A 17,923-nucleotide genomic window follows, 5' to 3' on the forward strand; every position below is an offset into this window, starting at 1 on the left:
GCACGCATCTGGGCAGAGTTCCTCTGGGCAGCGTCCGCTGGCTCCCTTGACACCTTCCGGGGGCAGTGGGCGCTGTCCGGGGTTCTCTGCTCGGTGTCCCCTTTCTGGTTCCCTTCGTTTAAACCTGTGACCCCCCACGCCCCTTCTTGGTTTTTTTCATTAGTTGTCCCCCGTAATCGGTTGTATCCCGGGCTCAGTGACGCCTCCCCTTAGGCTGGGGGATGGGCCCATCCACTTCCCAGGTTCCAAATAGTACAGCTGGATCAGCTGGGGCGCTCTTGTCTGTTCTAGGAAGAGTATGTGCAGGAGGGGATCAAGTGGAGCCCGATCCAGTATTTCAATAACAAAGTGGTGTGTGACCTGATAGAGAACAAGCTGGTAAGAGAGGGGAGGCCTGTTGTCGTCCCTGGTGCGGGGAGTGTGGCCGGTGGGGTCTGCACTCACAGCCAGCCAAGACTGTTCCTGGGGAAGGTAGTTAACCCACGGGGTGCTGAAGGGGATTGGAGCTCTGGGCAGTGTGCAGCTGCAAAACAGTAGCACTGCCCAGGTGCCATCCCAGGGAAAGAGCCAGCACTGGGGAGGTACCTTGTTCCCCAGATGCCGTGTGTAAGTGGCTAATTTGCTTGATCGGAGTGGAGACTAACCTGTATCAGCACGTGGCTGGGCTGAAGCACTGGGATTGTCCCAGCATTCCCCGGAGCCTTCAGAAAGTCCTAACACTGCGCCTGCATTCCCTGCACTGCTCCTGGCAGTCACCCATGTATGCAGGTCAGCGAGGCAGTGAACACAGGGGACCTCAGCTCCATTCCTGAGGGCCACGTTCTTCCTCGCTTTTGTTTCCGCTCTTTCTCCCAGAATCCTCCTGGGATCATGAGTGTCCTCGATGACGTCTGTGCCACCATGCATGCCACGGGGGACGGGGCCGACCAGACTCTCTTGCAGAAGCTGCAGGCAGCGGTGGGAACGCACGAGCACTTTAACAGCTGGAACTCGGGCTTTGTAATACACCACTATGCAGGCAAGGTATATTGCATGGATGCACTGCCTAGCAACATTGCACATGGGCACACACACGTGCACACTGCATGGATGCATGTCCGCTCACACCACAGGCGTGCACACATGCACACACTGCATGGATAGGCGCCAGCACATAATGCATGGATACCTGCAGGAGCACACACACATCACATGGGCACAGCCGCATGGATACCACGGGGATGCATAGAACAGGTAGGAAGGGTGGTCTAGCAGATCAGCTCTTTGGGACAGGGCTGTCTTCCCGTTATTTGTTTGTACAGCACCTAGCACAGCAGGGTCCTGGTCCACAAGTGGGCTTCTAGGTGCTAGGATAATACAAATAATAATAAACAGGGCACTGGGCTAGGGCTAAGGACATCTGGGTTCAGTTGTGCCTCTACAACAGACTCCTTGGGTGAAGCCCTCAATCTGCTCTGTACCTCCATTCTCCAACTGTAAAATGGGGCTAATACTCCCCAGCTGGCAGGTGAGATGAGGCTAAAATCCATTAGTGATGCAGGCACTATGGTGCTGAGGGCCAGGTAAGTGCCTAGAGGTAGAATGATGCTTTGCACACCTGTTGCATGGATAATGTACCACTCTCCCATGGAGTCCCGTGCATAACACCGCGAGGGTGTGCACCATATGGACACATACAGTTATTGCTGTGCTGGATCCATGGGCTGCATTTAGGCTGGCCCCTCGGCAAAGCTGCAGCCCCCTGGCATCAAGACGTTGGCACCAGATCCCTGATTCCAAGGGTTTCACACATCCTGTCAGGGAGCGTTCACAACAAACAGCCCCCAAACGAGCCGCAGACCTAGACTGATCCGTGGGCATCACTGGAGGGATACCTTTGAACAAATGCAAGAAATGTGCGGCCTGCTCATGGGCCGTTCGACAGCAAACGGGCATTTCTTCCAAAGCACGGGTCGTTGCGGCTCATGCGCCCCGTTGATCTAGTCTGTCAAGGACCCTCCTGGGGCTGATTTCCTCCTTTTCCTTCCAGGTCTCCTATGACGTGGGTGGCTTTTGTGAACGGAACCGGGATGTGCTTTTCACCGACCTCATTGAGCTCATGCAGAGCAGCGAATAGTGAGTGTCGTGCCGGCCGTATGGCTGCTCCCCCCACAGGGCTCTCCTGAAAGTGACTGCCCTGAGTTCTGTCTACATGCAGCCTCCTAAAACGCCTGAGTGCAAACTGCCAGGCTGAGCCTGAGAAACAAGCCCAGCTGCATTAAGTGAGACCTGCCCTTAAAGGGAGAAGGACAGGACACGCCTTTGACATCCCCACCCTACAATGTGGAGCTGGACTTCCCAGCGGCCTTCTCTCCCCTCTGCCTCCCAAGCAGCCTTTCTCCAGAGCCCCAGGAAACTCCAAGGAGAACTTAATTGGGTTAACCCTTTGCTGGCCTCAGACAAAGTGGTGCCCCAGCCCGCTGGGTTATACAGTGGCCAATACTGCCCTTTTGGGAGCAACTCTCAGGGCTCAGGAAAGCACGTCCCCTTCATGTGCAGCTTTGCACCAGTCCATTAAGGGCGAGTGGGGCTCATCTTCCTGGGATGCATCCGGTATTAGCTAGTGTAGTCAGCAGGACGCTGGACTAGATGGGCCAGTGGTTTGATCGGATGGCGCAGCTCCTACCTTCCTGCTGCTGGTCAGCCCTGTTGGGAAAATTTGGGGTCAAATTCAGCCCTGGTGTAAACAGGTGTGGCTTCTGTTAACTTCCACAGCAGCTGCACCTGTTTGAGGTGAAAGCTGAAATTAGTTCATGGAGCCGGCCATACCCTACAATGGGAAATTCAGAACCACAGTGAGTCTGTTACCGTTTCACGTTGGTGACTGGTTTCTGCCTTTTAGTGGTTTCATCCGGATGCTTTTCCCAGAAAAACTAGATGCCGACAAGAAGGGCCGTCCGTCCACGGCCAGCTCCAAGATCAAGGTATGGCGTGAGGTTACCGGAGAGCATCTCTCTTCCATCAGTGAGCCGAGGCTGGGCTTGCATTTGCGGCTATTAACATATCAACATTGGTCTTTGCAACAGAAACAGGCCAACGACCTGGTGAACACGCTAATGAAGTGCACGCCACACTACATCCGCTGCATCAAACCCAACGAGACCAAGAGACCCAAGGACTGGGAGGAGAGCAGGTAAGAGAGGTCTTTGCCACTCTTATTTGCATTACAGTACGGCCTAGAGCAGTGGGTCTCAACCAGGGGTATGCGTCCCTTGGAGGTACGCAGAGGTCTTCCAGGGGATACATCAACTCATCTAGATATTTGCCTAGTTTTACAAAAGGCTAAATAAAAAGCACTAGCAAAGTCAGTACAAACTAATATTTCATACAGACAATGGCTTGTTTATACTGCTCTATATATAATACACTGAAATTAAAGTACAATATTTATATTCCAGTTGATTTATTTTATAATTATATGGTAAAAATGAGAAAGTAAGCAATTTTTCAGCACTAGTGCGCTGTGATACTTTTGTATTTTTATGTCTGATTTTGTAAGCAAGTAGTTTCTAACTGAGGTGAAACTTGGGGGTACACAGGACAAATCAGACTCCTAAAAGGGGTACAGTCATTTGGAAAAGTTGAGAGCCACTAGCCGAGAGGACCCATTGTGCTAGGTGCTGTACATACATATAGTGAGTGACAGTCCTTGCCCCAAAGAGCTTACAGTCTAAACAAAGGGTGGGAGGGGAACACCTTACCCAAATTCTCAGAGGAGCAGTGCTTAATTTGTGCCAGGGCTGAGCCCCAGCACCCCTGGCCTTGCCGCATCAGTTATGAAAGTAAAAGAATTGCTTGAGCCCCGGCACCTCTTTCATTACAAATAAAGCACTGCGGAGGAGGTCAGCAGGAATGGTACCTGCGTCTCCTGAGTCACACTTCAGTGTCTCTATCCACTGGGCCAGACTGCTCCTCACTGTGGGAGGGTGAGCAAGAATCCTAAAATCAGTATATGACTTCCCCCCTGCAATCTGGACTGGTGTATAGCTGTCACCCCAATTCCTCACTCCTGGGCCCCAACTTACCCCGCTTTGCTGTGTGAACTACCCAGTCCTGGGTCAGCCCACGCCCAGCCTCCTGCGAGTAATCAGTCCCTGAACTAGTGAAGGAGCACTTGTGGCCAGCCACTCATGGGATAGACCCCCAGCAAACACCCCCAGTCCCAGATGCCATCCCAGGAACTGCCGTCTTGCAGGATTCAGTGCTGTACACTGCAAGCTCATTTACATTTATCCATCACTTTATCAAAGAAATTGATATGGCCCAGCTCTGTCACACCAAGGGAGGTCTCTGCACACACTCAATCCACATGCACTGTTTTAGATAAAAGAGACAAATAAGTTTATTGACTACGGCAAGATTTTAAGTGAATCTAAGTCAGATTAATATAAATCAAAAGATTAATAATGAGTCAAGGAGTTAGTCACAATCAACTAAAAGATAACTTTCCTCCTAAACTAAGATGAATATGTCAGTCTGTATTCAGTTTACCACACATGCTGGTTGCGATGCTGGGTTGATTCTCAGTCTTTGGTGTTGCTTAGAAGATGGATTCCAGGGGAGAGCCCTGAGACAAAGACGCCTCAGCTTTTAACAAGTTTCCCCAACACCCTCTGAGGTCAGGTGATCGGCCCTGTCCGGCAATGGGCATGATTTCTTCCTCTTGAGCCGAAGTGCTCACAGGTGCTTAGGCCAGTCCATCGTTCCTGTTTGCATGCCTCTGCGGGGCGTGGAAACACAGCTTTGTGTTTGTCTGCATCTATTAAAGCCATGTGAGAGACACATTTGGGGATAGGACACAGCAGAGTTTCATATCTGTACATACATGTGACATTGCAGGAAACATGCGACCTTAACAAGAATGTTCAGTATGCCATGAGCATTCCAAAAACACCTGACATGGCCTACTTCGCATCAGACAATACACAGTTACACTGTAAGGGTGAACATGAATGATACACAAACCACACCATAAGGATGTACATGGGGTACAGTAGCCTAGGATTAATTACTAGGCAGCCCCAGGGGACTGCCAGCAGATCCAGGCCATGCTGTAAATCAGAAGAAACGTTTTGATGCAAACAGGGTCCTGAGAACATTGAGGGGAGTCAGGCATTTCATCTGTAAAGGCACTGTTGACAACCCCGCTAGGCACCTAGCCTCATCTTTAGGGGCCTAATTACCTTTGTAAACCGGCCCCTACAAGCTGGAATTTAACTGAAAATGAGTCACTTCTGAAAATGGGCCTTAGACTCCTAAGTCCCTGAAGCCCTTTTGAAAATTGTATGCGAGATTTTTTTTCCATCTCTCATTTCTGTGATTCCGGACAGAGTTAATAATAGCGATTATACTTAGCTTTCATACAGGGCTTGTCATCGGTAGATCTCAAAGCTTTTACAGATGAGGAAACTGAGGCCCAAAGCCACCCAGCAGGGCAGGTGAAGTGTAACCCTCACGCAAACACATACATGTACTCATTCATACATCACACACCCATTCTCATGCACCCGTACATGCTTACATGTGCCCACACACCCGTTGCCAGCAAGACTCAGCGAAATCCAGGTAGCACACCTCCAGTCCGAGAGTCCATCCGGAGGGCGCATCAACCACCTGTGCTGAGCATCTCTCGTCCCCTCATTGCTTTGCAGGGTGAAGCACCAAGTGGAATATCTGGGTCTGAAAGAGAATATCCGAGTACGCAGGGCAGGATTTGCCTATCGACGGGTCTTTCACAAGTTTATACAAAGGTAAAACCCTCTCTGAGAGTGCGGCAGAGACACCCAGAGCTGTGCAAAGAGCCAGGGCTACTGAGCCAGGAATCAGTGCAGCTCGAGCCTCATCTGTCCTGGGAGCTTCAGAGAGGATCTCTTGTTTCTGAAGGCGTCTAAGCTGCAGTCACCAAAAGACCACCAGCTAACGTGCCCCTTTCCCGGCAGATACGCCATCCTGACTCCAGAAACATGGCCGTGCTGGCGGGGCGACGAGCGCCAGGGCGTGCAGCACTTGCTGAGGTCTGTTAACATGGATGCTGACCAGTATCAGATGGGCCAGAGCAAGGTCTTTGTCAAGAACCCAGAATCGGTAGGTATCTGCTCCTGCCCAGCTCCCCTAAGACTGAAGATGCCTGCTGCAATGTGGGTTCCCCCAAGGATTATCAAGAATTCCAGGGGTGGGGTCAATGGACTTGCCTTGCAACCCCCATAAAATCACCCGAATCCATCCAGCTCAGTTGCCAGAAGGGGGAGTAGGCCACCAGAAGCCACCACGAATTTGGAGCAAAGGGCCTCATGGCCTGGTCTCTGTGACACTGTGTTGCTTTGACCCAGGGCTGCCCTGGAGCTAATGGGCTGAACTTCAACAGAGGGAATCTGGGGGATGCCAGCATTTCCAAGAGAGGAAGGATCTGCAGAGAGCTCCCGGGCTCTTTAATTTTGGGTTAAATACCCAAAATTAGAGTGTGCAAAAACAATACGAACTGAAATCACCGATGTCCTTTGGCTCACGAGGGGTTCAGCTGATGGGTAGAGGGAGGCTGCTGGCTTTGGGGAGGCTGCATTCCTGGTTCCCAACCCCTGTGGGGAATGAAGAGAACTGGATGCACCCCCTTTAAAGCCAACTGGGTATTCTCTCTCATCCAATGCAACCTAGACGGGATGGTAGCCGAGGCAGAAAAAGGTTTAAATTAGATAGAAACCTGCCTATCTGTCCATCCATCCATCTTTCTATTCAAACCATTTCTGCAGACACCCACCGCTCCCCCCAGCCGCTAAGGAGAGCACAGGTTGGCCTCTGTCTTGCAGCCCCGTCTCTGCATGTGTCTGGCAGGGCCTCATGTTCCCTGTGCATTTGTGTTTCCTGCCGCCAGCTCTTTCTGCTGGAGGAGATGCGGGAACGGAAGTTCGATGGCTTTGCCCGGGTTATCCAGAAGGCCTGGCGGAAGCACATTGCCGTCCGGAAGTACGAACAGATGCGAGAGGAGGGTAAGGGAGCTGAGACCTGTGCCAGCGTACCCAGGGCAGGGGGCAGGCGGGAGATTCCATGGAGACACTGAGCAGGGAGCTGATACGCCGTGGGATAAAATGGACTTAGCCCGGCTGGGCGCTCCACCTTGTTGCCGGTTGGACTGCAAATGGTGGGGCAGCTTAGGAGCTGTTCCAGCTAGGGAGGGAACAAGCAGGCAGGGCACAATTAAGCCCTTGCCAACTTTTGACAATGGCCCTTTAATAGATTTTATTTTAAAAGGCAACATATGTAGCGTTTAGGGGACTGGGAAGCAGAACTCCAGGGTTCTGTTCCTGGCTGTGGGTCTGGCGTGAGAGAACTGGGAAGCAGGATATCTGGGTTCTATTCCCAACTCTGGGAGACGGTGTGGCCCAGGGGTTAGTGTAGCAGGACTCCTGGGTTCTCTTCTGCCTCTGGGAGGGAGTGGGACAGGGTATTTAGTGCAGTAGGGACTGGATGGTGGGAATCCTGGGCTCTTTTACGTGATTTCCTGTGTGATTTCCGGCAAGTCACTTAATTCTTCCATGCCTCTGTTTCCCATGGGATGTTATGAAGCTTAATTAACTAATTAATGTTTGTAATGTAATAGGGAAGTGCAGAGTATTCCCACACGTACCAATAACACTACTGCAATGTTTACTAATGCTCGCAAATTGTTCATGTGAAAAGCGAGAGGAGCTATACAAGCACCTAAAATAACTGTGCAGAGAAGGCCAGGCATGCACTACCATTCACCCTGTTCTACAACACAAGTATTAGAGGGCAGTCAGTGTCATTAAAAGTTGACAACCTTCAAACACATAAAAGAAAACACTTTATGTAGCACATAATTAACCTGTGGAACTTGCTGCTGCAGGATGTTGTTGAGACAAGTAGCTCAGTAACATGGGGCATTTATATGATCAAGATTAGCATTTGCAGTTAGAATAGCTAGGACAAAATCCCATGAGCTATAAATGCTCAGGCTTCAGGGCATACACTGGGGGTCAGGAAGATATTTCCACTCCCATGGCATGGGGTTGCACGGTGAAGTACACTATGCAGTTTTAACACCATCCTCTGAAAGCCTCCAACATTGGGATGAGATACCTGTCTAGATGGGCCATTGACCTGGTCTGCAACTGACTCTTGTTGCTGTGTGTCCCTGCCCAGCCTCCCACATCCTGTACAATTTCAAGGAGAGGAGGAGGAACAGCATCAACCGGAATTTTGTGGGCGACTATCTGGGCATGGAGGACAAGCCTGAACTGCGTCAGTTCATGGGGAAGAGAGAGCGGATAGACTTCGCCGACTCGGTCACCAAGTACGACCGGAGATTCAAGGTAAATGGACTCACCCAGGGCCCCACAGGATTCCTCCCTCTCCTCACCCAGGGGCTGGAGCTGAGCGATTCCTCTGGGAAAGGGAGAGGTAAATCCCAGGCCACGCTGTGGGGTTGGGAGAGTTTATTTAGAGTCCTCTCTAGCATTCTGCTGTCCGTGATGATCCCATACCCACTCCTTTGGCAGAGCTGTGGTCAGGCAGGTCCCAGACGCATCTGTTGCTCCCTGCCCATCAGCTGGCAGCTGCTGGGTGTTTAAAGGCATCGCATGAAAATGGGATGGGAGAGAGGTGGGAAGTCTCCCTGTTTTAAGGCTGCAGACAGTGACTGGTCACCAGTGTTGATCCCCCGCTACCCCAGCAATCACCCCAAAGTGCTGACCTCTCCTCTCCAGCTTCGCCCAATATTGCCCTGGGGACCGCGATGCTGCCCCCTGTGAGAGGTGGCGATTGACACTCCAGGTGCAGTGCTCCTCCTGTGGGCGCCCCTCGCCTCCCCTCATCCCGCTGCCCCATCTCTCCCGCAGCCTATCAAGCGTGACTTCATCCTGACCCCCAAGTACTTCTACCTGATTGGCCGCGAGAAGGTCAAGAAGGGTCCCGAGAAGGGCCAGATCAAGGAGGTGCTGAAGAAGAAGGTGGAGATCCAGGCCGTCCGCAGAGTCTCACTCAGGTGAGTTTTTCTGCTGGCAGGGCCCTCAGTAGCCTGGACCCTGCCCACCACCACAGGGGTCAGAACAGCCCCCCAGCCTCCAGCAAGGTTTTGGGACCACAAATGTGGGTCTGGTTGCATGTGAGCATAGCGACTTCTCCCCCAGGAGTCCTCAGCTTCCCCCCCACAACCAGAGAACCATCCCACTGCCATCTCCTCAGCCCCATGGGCACAAAGCTCAACCCCTCCAACCAGTGCCCTGGGCCTGAAGCCCAGGCATGCACTAGCGGGCTGGCTCTCCTGCTGTCCTTCCCAGTAACTCCCAGTCTCCCTCCCTCCCGGTTGGCCACCGCAGTTTGCATGAACTTCTCCAATGCCTCAGGGCCAGTCCGGTTCCACGGTCTCCTCCCTGTCCCTGCTGGAGGTGAAGACATCCCAGACCAGGGTGAGGGTACAAGGAAGAGGGTTGCAGGGGGACATTCCATGGACTCCCATACAACCAGGGGCCCTTGTGATTCCTGGGTGGGTCCATGTGGCCTCCATCCTCCCGGCTCACTGGGCCCAGCAGGTCCTGAGGTTCCTCCCAGCTGCTCCCGGGGCCTTGCTGGGGTCTGACGCTCTCTTCTCTGCTTCTTTGTCTGAGCAGCACAAGGCAGGACGACTTCTTCATCCTCCATGAGGAGGAAGCCGACAACTTCCTGGAGTCCCTGTTCAAGACAGAGCTCATCAGCCTGTTGTGCAAGCGCCACGAGGAGCTGACCCAGCGCAAGCTGCAGCTCAGCTTCACTGACACGTGAGGGGCAGAGGGGTGTGGGGCCTGGGAGGGTAGTGCAGCTGGGCGGGGGAGGGTTGGCAGGCAGGACTCCTGGGTTCTATTACCAGCTCTGGGAGGGGAGTGGGGGCTAGTGGTTAGGGTAGGGGGGTTGGGAGGCAGGACTCCTGGGTTCTATTACCAGCTCTGGGAGGGGAGTGGGGGCTAGTGGTTAGGGTAGGGGGGGTTGGGAGGCAGGACTCCTGGGTTCCATCCCCAGCTCTGGGGAGAGTGGGGGCTAGTGGTTGGGAGGCAGGATTCCTGGGTTTGATTCCTAGATCAGGGGAGGGGAAGCTGGTGTCTAGCAGGGGTTGGATGGGGACTGGGAGACAGGACTCCTGGGTTCTATTCCCAGCCCTGGGAGGGGAGTGGGGTTGTGGAATGGCTGGTGAGGGAGGTCGTTAGTTTAGTCTGGGGACTCTGTTGAGAGTAGCAGGTAGTTAGGGGAAGCCTGTGACCCTGATTTGTCAAGTTCAGAGCTTTGAAAACAAAGGTCCCTCACATGGGGCCCCCCTAGAGCCTGTGCCCTAACAGCCTTTCTCCCCTCTTGCTCAGACTACAGTTCCGGGTGAAGAAGGAAGGGTGGGGGGGAGGCAGCACCCGCAACGTGACGTTCCTGAGGGGCCAGGGCGACGTGGCCATCCTCAAAGCAGGAGGGAAGACCCTGACGATCAGTATCGGAGACGGGCTCCCCAAGAACTCCAGTGAGTGCCTGCCACGCGTCCTTCGCGGTTAGCGTGGGCTGCTGCGGAGTTTCCCTTAGAGGAAGGTACCTCCGGGGAGTCCCAGCTCCCACTGCCTCTGTGCCCTGGTCTGTATGGTACCGAGCGCTTGGACGGAACCAGGTGCTTTGTGCCCGCTCCAAACACTGTCAAATAAAGAGGCCGTTCCAGCTGGGCGATGGCCTCCCTTGCCAACAGCCGTGCGGGCACACCTGAAAGCCCGCTGTGAGCGGCGTTAGCGGGGCTCTGCTCAGCGCCTGGCGTCCTGTGCTCTCCGGGATGCAGTCGTTGGGTCAGGCAGACCGTCACACAATTTGGGCTTCCGGACTCTGTCTCACGTGATTCGAGTGGGGCAGGGGGTTGCGAAGCGGGACCCCTGGGTTCTAGTCCCAGCTGGAATAGGTGGGGGCTAGTGGTTAAAGTGGGGGGACTAGGAGGCAGGACCCCTGGGTTCTAGTCCCAGCTCTAGGAGGGGAGTGAGGTTGTGGAGTGGCTGGTGGGGAAGGTCATTCGTTTTGTCTGGAGGCTCTGTTGAGAGTGGAGCGGATTTTGCCCTCTGCTTCCCATGGAAGTGGGAATGCCACCGGGGGGCACAGAACAGCTTGCCAGGTGCGTCAGAAGGTGGAGGAAGGGAGGGTTTCGCTGGCCGACAGTTCAGTAACAGTTTGCAATGAGCCGAGTATGCACCGAAGTCCTAATGAGCCTGGGCCCAGCCCCCACCCCGCCTGCTCTCTTTTGTCCCAACAGAGCCCACTAAGAAAGGGGCCCAGCAGACCAGAGGCCACCACAGGCGACCGGCGCCCTCCAGAAGTGCCCCGCAAGCCCCAAAAGGTGAGGCGGGCAGAGCTAAAGGGGAGCGTTGCTGCAGGGACTGTGAGAGTCAAGCTGCCCACTGTGAAGCCAGCCAGACATCAGGGCCGTGTGGCTCTCTGCAGTGTCCCCTGCACCGTGAGAACATGACCCCCTCAGGGCTACCAACCACCTAGGAGCGCTCGGGGCCATGCCCGGGCAAACCTTCAGTGGAGGGCAGGAATGGATGGCTCAGGGGACTGAGACTGGGGTATTAACATTTGCCCCTTGGCGCCCAAAGTTGCTGCCGTCTGACGGCTGTTCAGTGCCACATGTGCAATGAGTTGGTGGTTCTCAGACCAGTCCCTGGTGAGCGGGTGTCCCCTGTTGCAAAAAACTGTCTCAGTTGGTCCTGACGGACAAGCTCTCCTCAGAGGGGCCGAGCAACGGCTTCAGACGCTGAGCTCCCATCTCAGCCCTCGGTGGTGGTAGTTTGCCTTGAGCTCTCCGTCTTCAGTGGAGAACCAAACGACTCTGTCTCCAGTGCTGTGAATTCAGCCCCAAAGCCCATTTTAAAGGGTCAAGATTGGGCAAATCCACTTCAGCGGAGCCCCAGGGACGCGCCGGACGCGCACCACCAGTCTGAAAGTCTGCTGAGCATCCACAGAGCCTCCAAAGGCTAACCCAAGTCACCTAACATTCCTTGCAATGACACGCAGGGAACACGTAACAGAGGGAAGGTGGGGCAGTGCTTTATCCCCCGGAGATGAGCTTAGTCCTGGGTTTACCTTTTCAGATGGAAAAGGCAGCAGGGTCCAATGGCCAGCAGCCCCTGAACTGGGAATCAGGACAATCAGTGGCTCCACCACTGACTCAGATTCCCTGTCTGTGAAATGGGGATAAATACAGCACATAGATCTATAGATGGCACGTGCTGGCTGAGTGAGGTGTATTACTGGGTAGTGGCATCTTGGTAACCGATCCCCTCTTGGTGATTCTTCCAGGGACCTGCAGGAATGGAGCTGCCCAGTTCCCCCATAACGACAACAGACAGAGAGACCCGATGTACACCACGCCCCAGAAACAGGTGCAAGGGCCTCCTGCCGCCATGCTGGCCAAAAAGGGCGCAAGCCGCAGGACCAGGGCAAGGCCCCCCTCTGAGCAGAACCTGGAGTTCCTGAACGTGCCCGACCAAGGGGTGGCAGGGTACGTGTTGCTAATGTTGGGCCCCCCTGTGCCGGCCTGCTGGAGAGAATACATGCTCCCAGTGCCACTCCGTGGGTTCTCCCTGCCCTCGGAGCTGGTCACCGGGACCTTTGCTCTCCGTTTTCTAATCAGTTCCCTCCTGCTGCCTGACTCATTCAGCCATGACACAGTGCAGCCTGCCCATTCATCGCAGTGGGGGAGATCAGCACAAAATCTCCAGCCCCTGGGCTGTGTGACCTCGCAGGGAGAATCCAAGAGGAGGAGGCTGTTTAGAAAAAGAGCTTGTGTTACAGCCTTCTATTCTGCAGCTCTAGCCCCAAACTGTGACCCTACCAGCTCCCATCCAGCCGTGGAGTAGGAAACATCAGGGAAAAGGCCAGGAAGCGGCACTAATAAATAAGCAAAGTGCTCTGATTTGTGTGCCAGAATGGCACCAATGCTCTGCTGGAAAGATCCTTTCGCTTTTGTCATGCTCAGGATATGGTTGGAGTTGGGAGGGGGTCAGGGGAATCCATAGGCGGGTGCTTGGGACACCAGTACCATTGAAAGGAAAACGTAGCCTGATATCCAGACTGGGTCCCCACTGCCCTGTTCCCCCTGTGTTCTGGTGCTGCCTGACCCCCTGGCACTGACTGCGCTGAGTGGGTGCCTTTCGTCTTTGCCACTCTAGCATGCAGAGGAGAAGAAGCATAAACCGGCCCCCTCCAGCGGGACGCCCCAAGCCCCAGCCCAAGGTCACCGGCCCACGCTGCCAAGCGCTGTATCAGTACATCGGGCAGGATGTGGATGAGCTCAGCTTCAACGTCGGTGACGTCATAGACATCCTGCTGGAAGGTACGTATGAGGCACTGCTGCGCCCTCCTGTCTCATACACCTGTGTGGGGACCGGCAGAGCAGCCCAGTGGGAGGAGCTCCAGTGCTGGGTGTAGGGACGGGGGGTGTAAGGAAAGGAGAGGAGTCTGTGGATGCAGCAACCCCCGCCCCTCCCTGACTTTAGCCTCCTTCCTCTCCTGCACGCTGGGCTGCTGTGGCATCAAAAGCTGTCGCTGTGGCTGACTAGCCTCATTTCTCCAGGGGTCCCTCCTGCCCAGGGGCTTTGCAACACACAAGCAATGCATGCGCACACCGGCGTGCAAAACGTGCGGGCTCTGGCTCATCAGATCAGCAGGCGCCGCTCTTCTGCAGGGGCTTGTCGCTTGCTGTGGGCCCTGCGAGCTGTGCGAGAGCGGTCGGCAGGGACGGCCGAAGCGTGTGGGATCCGGCTCGGTGCTGTTTTCTCTGTGCCGGTGGCCTAGGCGTGAAGGACGTGGTTTTGTCAGCTAGATGGGACGCCCTCCTCTCTATCCCTCCCTGCCCTTTCTCAGGGCGATGGGACATTACGTGCGTTTTGGCTGCCTGCTTAGCGGCTTTGCATGTTTCTCAGACTCTCTTGGGATCCTTTTCCGTGACTTAGTTGCCTACTGAGCTTTTTGTTTCAGAACCTCTCATTAGGCACCTTAGGGACATGCCAACCTCAAGTGTCCCCCGCAGCCAGAGCTTCAGTGCCAGCCCCGTGGGCTCTCGTGAACAGCACATTATCTCGCGGGGTTCTCTTTAGCACATCTGTGTATGCAGGGTGGGTTAATATAGCACCGGCACTTAGTCCCATCATTGCACAGTCATAAAGCAGAGGGTTGGATCCCTAGGCCGGGTGGATTCCAAATGCTGCCTCTCCGCACGTCACGGTACTGAGCTGAGGATTAGCGGCTTCACCTCATGATCAGCAGACACATCATGTGAGAGGCTGCTGCTTAGGTAAAGGAACCTGGATATAGCACCCAACCAAGTATCGTTAAACTGGGTTATGGTGGAGGATACGGGTCACCTGCCGATGGATGTCTCAGGCTGACAAAAGACCAAAGAACCAAAATGAAGTATCAAGACCAAAGAACTTAGCAGAAGCACAGAACCTGTTGCCAAGGCTGGAAAATGTAACCAGTGTACGTAGCCATCAGGTGCAACCCTCAGCAGCAGGAGTATTTCCATCTCAGTGTCCCTGCTGATCTTCATACCGGCTGATCGTGCCGTACTGAATCCCTATTCACTTGTCCAGGTCAGCAGTGGGACCCTCAAAGAAAGAGCAGAGTAACAAAGGGCTGAGGACACTGCCTGACTTCCTGCCTCTGACCAAGGGAAATGCACCTGCTGAATTGCCATGTCCAATCATCTTCCCCAGGTTGTTGTCGTGAAACTAACACATGATGTCTGCGAAGTGTTAACGATCAAGGGCAATCTGACTTTCCCCTGGGTCCCCAGAGAGTCTGCTCATAGCACCACTGGCCTTGGTTTGACTCCTGAGAGCAGCTTAGAGGGGCTGATGATGTGTGCTGCAGTATTTCTAAAGCTGACTGGCAAACTATCCGTTTGGAGAACATTTCACTCATAGATTTTTAAGGCCAGACAGGACCGATACAATCACCTATTCTGACCTCATGCATAACACAGGCCAGAGAAGTTCCAGCACAGGCCAGAGAACTTCAATACAGGCCATAGGATTTTGTCATATGGCTAATGGCTTTCCCAGCGTGGTAATCTTGCCAGTTAAGCTTAGATTGGATTGGACAATAGTTTCTAATCGCTTCCTAAAAAGGGGTGAGTAACAAGCCTTAAAAAAGCTGCTCTGTCAGCCAGGAGGTTACTGAGCCATGCGCTGGGCTTGGGCTGTACATATGTAGGCTTGCTACAGTGAGATACATATGCAACTCCGTCATATTGCCCCCAGCAAACACATCCATGGATGCAGCTCTCTGTCCCTCGCACACCTCTGCCAGAGTTATTCTGTAAGACGGAGGTTGCAGGGCACAAATACCATGTGAATGGCATTGCTCGTTTCCTGCATTTAATAATAACGATCACTTCACTTCTTCCAGATGCCTCCGGATGGTGGAAAGGCAAGCTTCATGGTAAAGAAGGACTCTTCCCTGGGAATTATGTGAAGAAGATCTGAGTGAGCCTCGGTCCAAAGGCTGCCCAGACAGATGGAACAGAGACAGACATGAGTGAACTCTTCCAACCTCATCTTCTGATAAAGAACATGCAACCAAAGAGAAAACAGGCCCTACCCAGTGCCGACTGGGTGGGACAGCTGCTGGCCAGATGTGTAGCAGATGGACAGCTCTTCAACAGCCAATCATGATGCAGAAACTAAGGCACAAGCTTTGTTTGGATTCCCAGTCACAGGCTTTGTCAATTGTGCTTGTATTCAGAGTCTGGGGAGGGGGCAGAGTTAACTCCACATGGCTGCTGAGCAGCTGCTTGTTGGGCCCTTCTGCTGAGGCTGGTGTTTCACTGAGTGCTTCCTTTTAGAGGTAACTCCCTTTCAGGTTTCCTTTCCCTTGCTGTTTGACTCCGCCCAGCCTGGTTTGCTGCTCTGCTGTTGTCAAAGACCGGGAGCAACATTTTGTAGTCAGCGACAGTCACCTGCACTGATTTCAATAGCAAGTTAAGATTGTAAGCTCTTTGGAGCAGGGACTGTCTCTTTGTTACACATTTGTACAGCTCCTAGTACAGTGGGACTGGAAGAATGTAAATAATGAGAATAACGTCCTCACTTTTACCTGTGGTGACTTTGACCGCGTGACTCAGCACACAGAACTCACATGCTGTTTGTATTGCACATTGAATTCTAAACCTGGATCTATGGGGAAAGTGGAGATGGGGCGATCCAAAATCCCCAGTAACTTCAGTCGTGCTTAATGACTGTTTTCCTCAGGACCTCCTGCAGTGAGATATGAAGGCTTGCCTCCAGTATGGTGGTTCCAACCTTAGAACAAACCCTGGGACCAACATAATGAAAGTTGAGGATGCTCTTCTGAGCCTGCATAATTACCTTGAAGAAGAAGATTCTGTGTCTAGAGTTTGCTGGAGGGTGTGGAGTAAAGAAACCAGTCTTTCCCGAAAGATGGAGCAGGTAAAATCTCCTTTCGATATGTCTGAGTAGCGCAGCATTATGCTGAACTGCTTGGCCAAATCAGGTGGGCCCCACAAGGGATTTGAATGTGTATTCTGCAGGGAATTCTAACAACGCTAACTCCAGAACAACATGTATCTGACCACCTGGGAAAAGAGTCAGGGGGAATATTTAACTGAACTGCTGAGAGCCAATTTTAGTCTGGGGAGGGGAGTTTATTTTCAGATAAGTCAGATCCTACTGCGCCAGTTGCCTGGGATGCCCCAAAACTGCTGGCCCAACAGATGTAGGGATTTGTCATTATTAACAAAGAGCTTGGACTGCTCATCAGGTCAATAAAGGAGAATTGTGCTGGGAATTTTGTGTGCTGGGGTGACTGTGCCTGGATATTCATCTTATATCATTAGAAGATTTCTGATGAGCAGCATGTTTTGATTGATCGTCATGCGTCTCACCCCTTGTAAAGCAGGAGCTACAGACTGAAGTTGAAACAAAATGTTCTGACTTTGCATTGCTGTTTCCATGCAAATGTCGCCTTAAATAGCTGGGAAATGGGTTTTGCTATTTTTCTCCCAAGGGTTTGAAAGCTTCTCAGCTCCAATTCCTCCTCGCTTTGGCTGGAAATCGTTTCACATTCAGTTGCTGAGTCGTTTTGGTTGAAGACCAGGATGGCAAAACTGTCCTGGCGGTTTGGATAAAACTTTTTCTCAGGCCCATTTTTCTGACCTGACATCAGCGCGAGAGGGAGCCTCTGTGGGACGGGTCCTGGGGGATATCTGCTGTAGGCCTCCCTCGAGCTCTCCTATTAACTTGTTCCACTTTAACTTAATAACTGAATAACTCAGTATTAATTGGACCAGTGTTAATGGGCCTCACCTGAGACGTGGCAGATCCCTGTTCCTCATCAGGCAGAGGGGAGACTTGAATGGGTGGCGGGGGAGGCGGTCTTCCATGTCCCAGGTGCATGCCCTAACCAGGGAGCTAAAGGTTATAAGGGAGGGTGGGCTGCCTTTGCCTCCTCCCTGCTGCTTTTTGTGGCGTTAGGCAGCACTGAGCATGTCTATTGCACATAAGTTAGGGAAAGAAGCACTTATCGTCCCCATTGATTAGCGGAGACAGGGCCTATCTCCTGGAAGGGAACAGGGCTGAGGATACAAATCTCTTCTTGGCATCTCCCATTGGCTAGCTTAGGCAGCTCCCTGCTCAGCATGCTGGCTATTGTGGATTGCATTCTTAGGCACCTATGTATCATACAGAGAGCCTAGGCGCCTAACTCAGAGTTCATGGATCCCATTGCTGTTCCTGTGATCGCCTAGGTGCCTGACCGCTAGGCGTTTGAAGGTTCAGCGTCACAACACCCAAGGCGCTTGGTGGACCGGGGCCGAACTGGCTGTGCTATTCGGTTTGCTGTAAAGACTGGGCTCGTTTCC

At 53.1% G+C, this 17,923-nt stretch overlaps 1 protein-coding gene across 1 annotated transcript in view; it reads left to right on the plus strand.

The window, feature by feature from the left end:
- Nucleotides 1-16,840, plus strand: part of MYO1F (myosin IF) — a 45,338-nt gene extending 28,498 nt beyond the window's left edge. The window contains exons 13-28 of the mRNA XM_067554416.1: nt 292-378; nt 856-1,023; nt 2,030-2,115; nt 2,882-2,963; nt 3,066-3,172; nt 5,691-5,789; nt 5,979-6,123; nt 6,908-7,022; nt 8,197-8,366; nt 8,892-9,037; nt 9,663-9,809; nt 10,383-10,531; nt 11,297-11,380; nt 12,343-12,544; nt 13,215-13,378; nt 15,454-16,840. Of these exons, the coding sequence (XP_067410517.1) occupies nt 292-378; nt 856-1,023; nt 2,030-2,115; nt 2,882-2,963; nt 3,066-3,172; nt 5,691-5,789; nt 5,979-6,123; nt 6,908-7,022; nt 8,197-8,366; nt 8,892-9,037; nt 9,663-9,809; nt 10,383-10,531; nt 11,297-11,380; nt 12,343-12,544; nt 13,215-13,378; nt 15,454-15,530 (2,028 nt within the window). The 3' untranslated portion in view covers nt 15,531-16,840. The remainder of the gene's footprint in view (nt 1-291; nt 379-855; nt 1,024-2,029; nt 2,116-2,881; nt 2,964-3,065; nt 3,173-5,690; nt 5,790-5,978; nt 6,124-6,907; nt 7,023-8,196; nt 8,367-8,891; nt 9,038-9,662; nt 9,810-10,382; nt 10,532-11,296; nt 11,381-12,342; nt 12,545-13,214; nt 13,379-15,453) is intronic.
- Nucleotides 16,841-17,923: the final 1,083 nt, after the last annotated feature.

The sequence above is a fragment of the Emydura macquarii genome, unplaced genomic scaffold (genome assembly GCF_026122565.2).
Source record: "Emydura macquarii macquarii isolate MOO-44397 ecotype Brisbane River unplaced genomic scaffold, CSIRO-AGI_Emac_v2 contig_306, whole genome shotgun sequence".
NCBI classification, from domain to species: domain Eukaryota; kingdom Metazoa; phylum Chordata; order Testudines; family Chelidae; genus Emydura; species Emydura macquarii.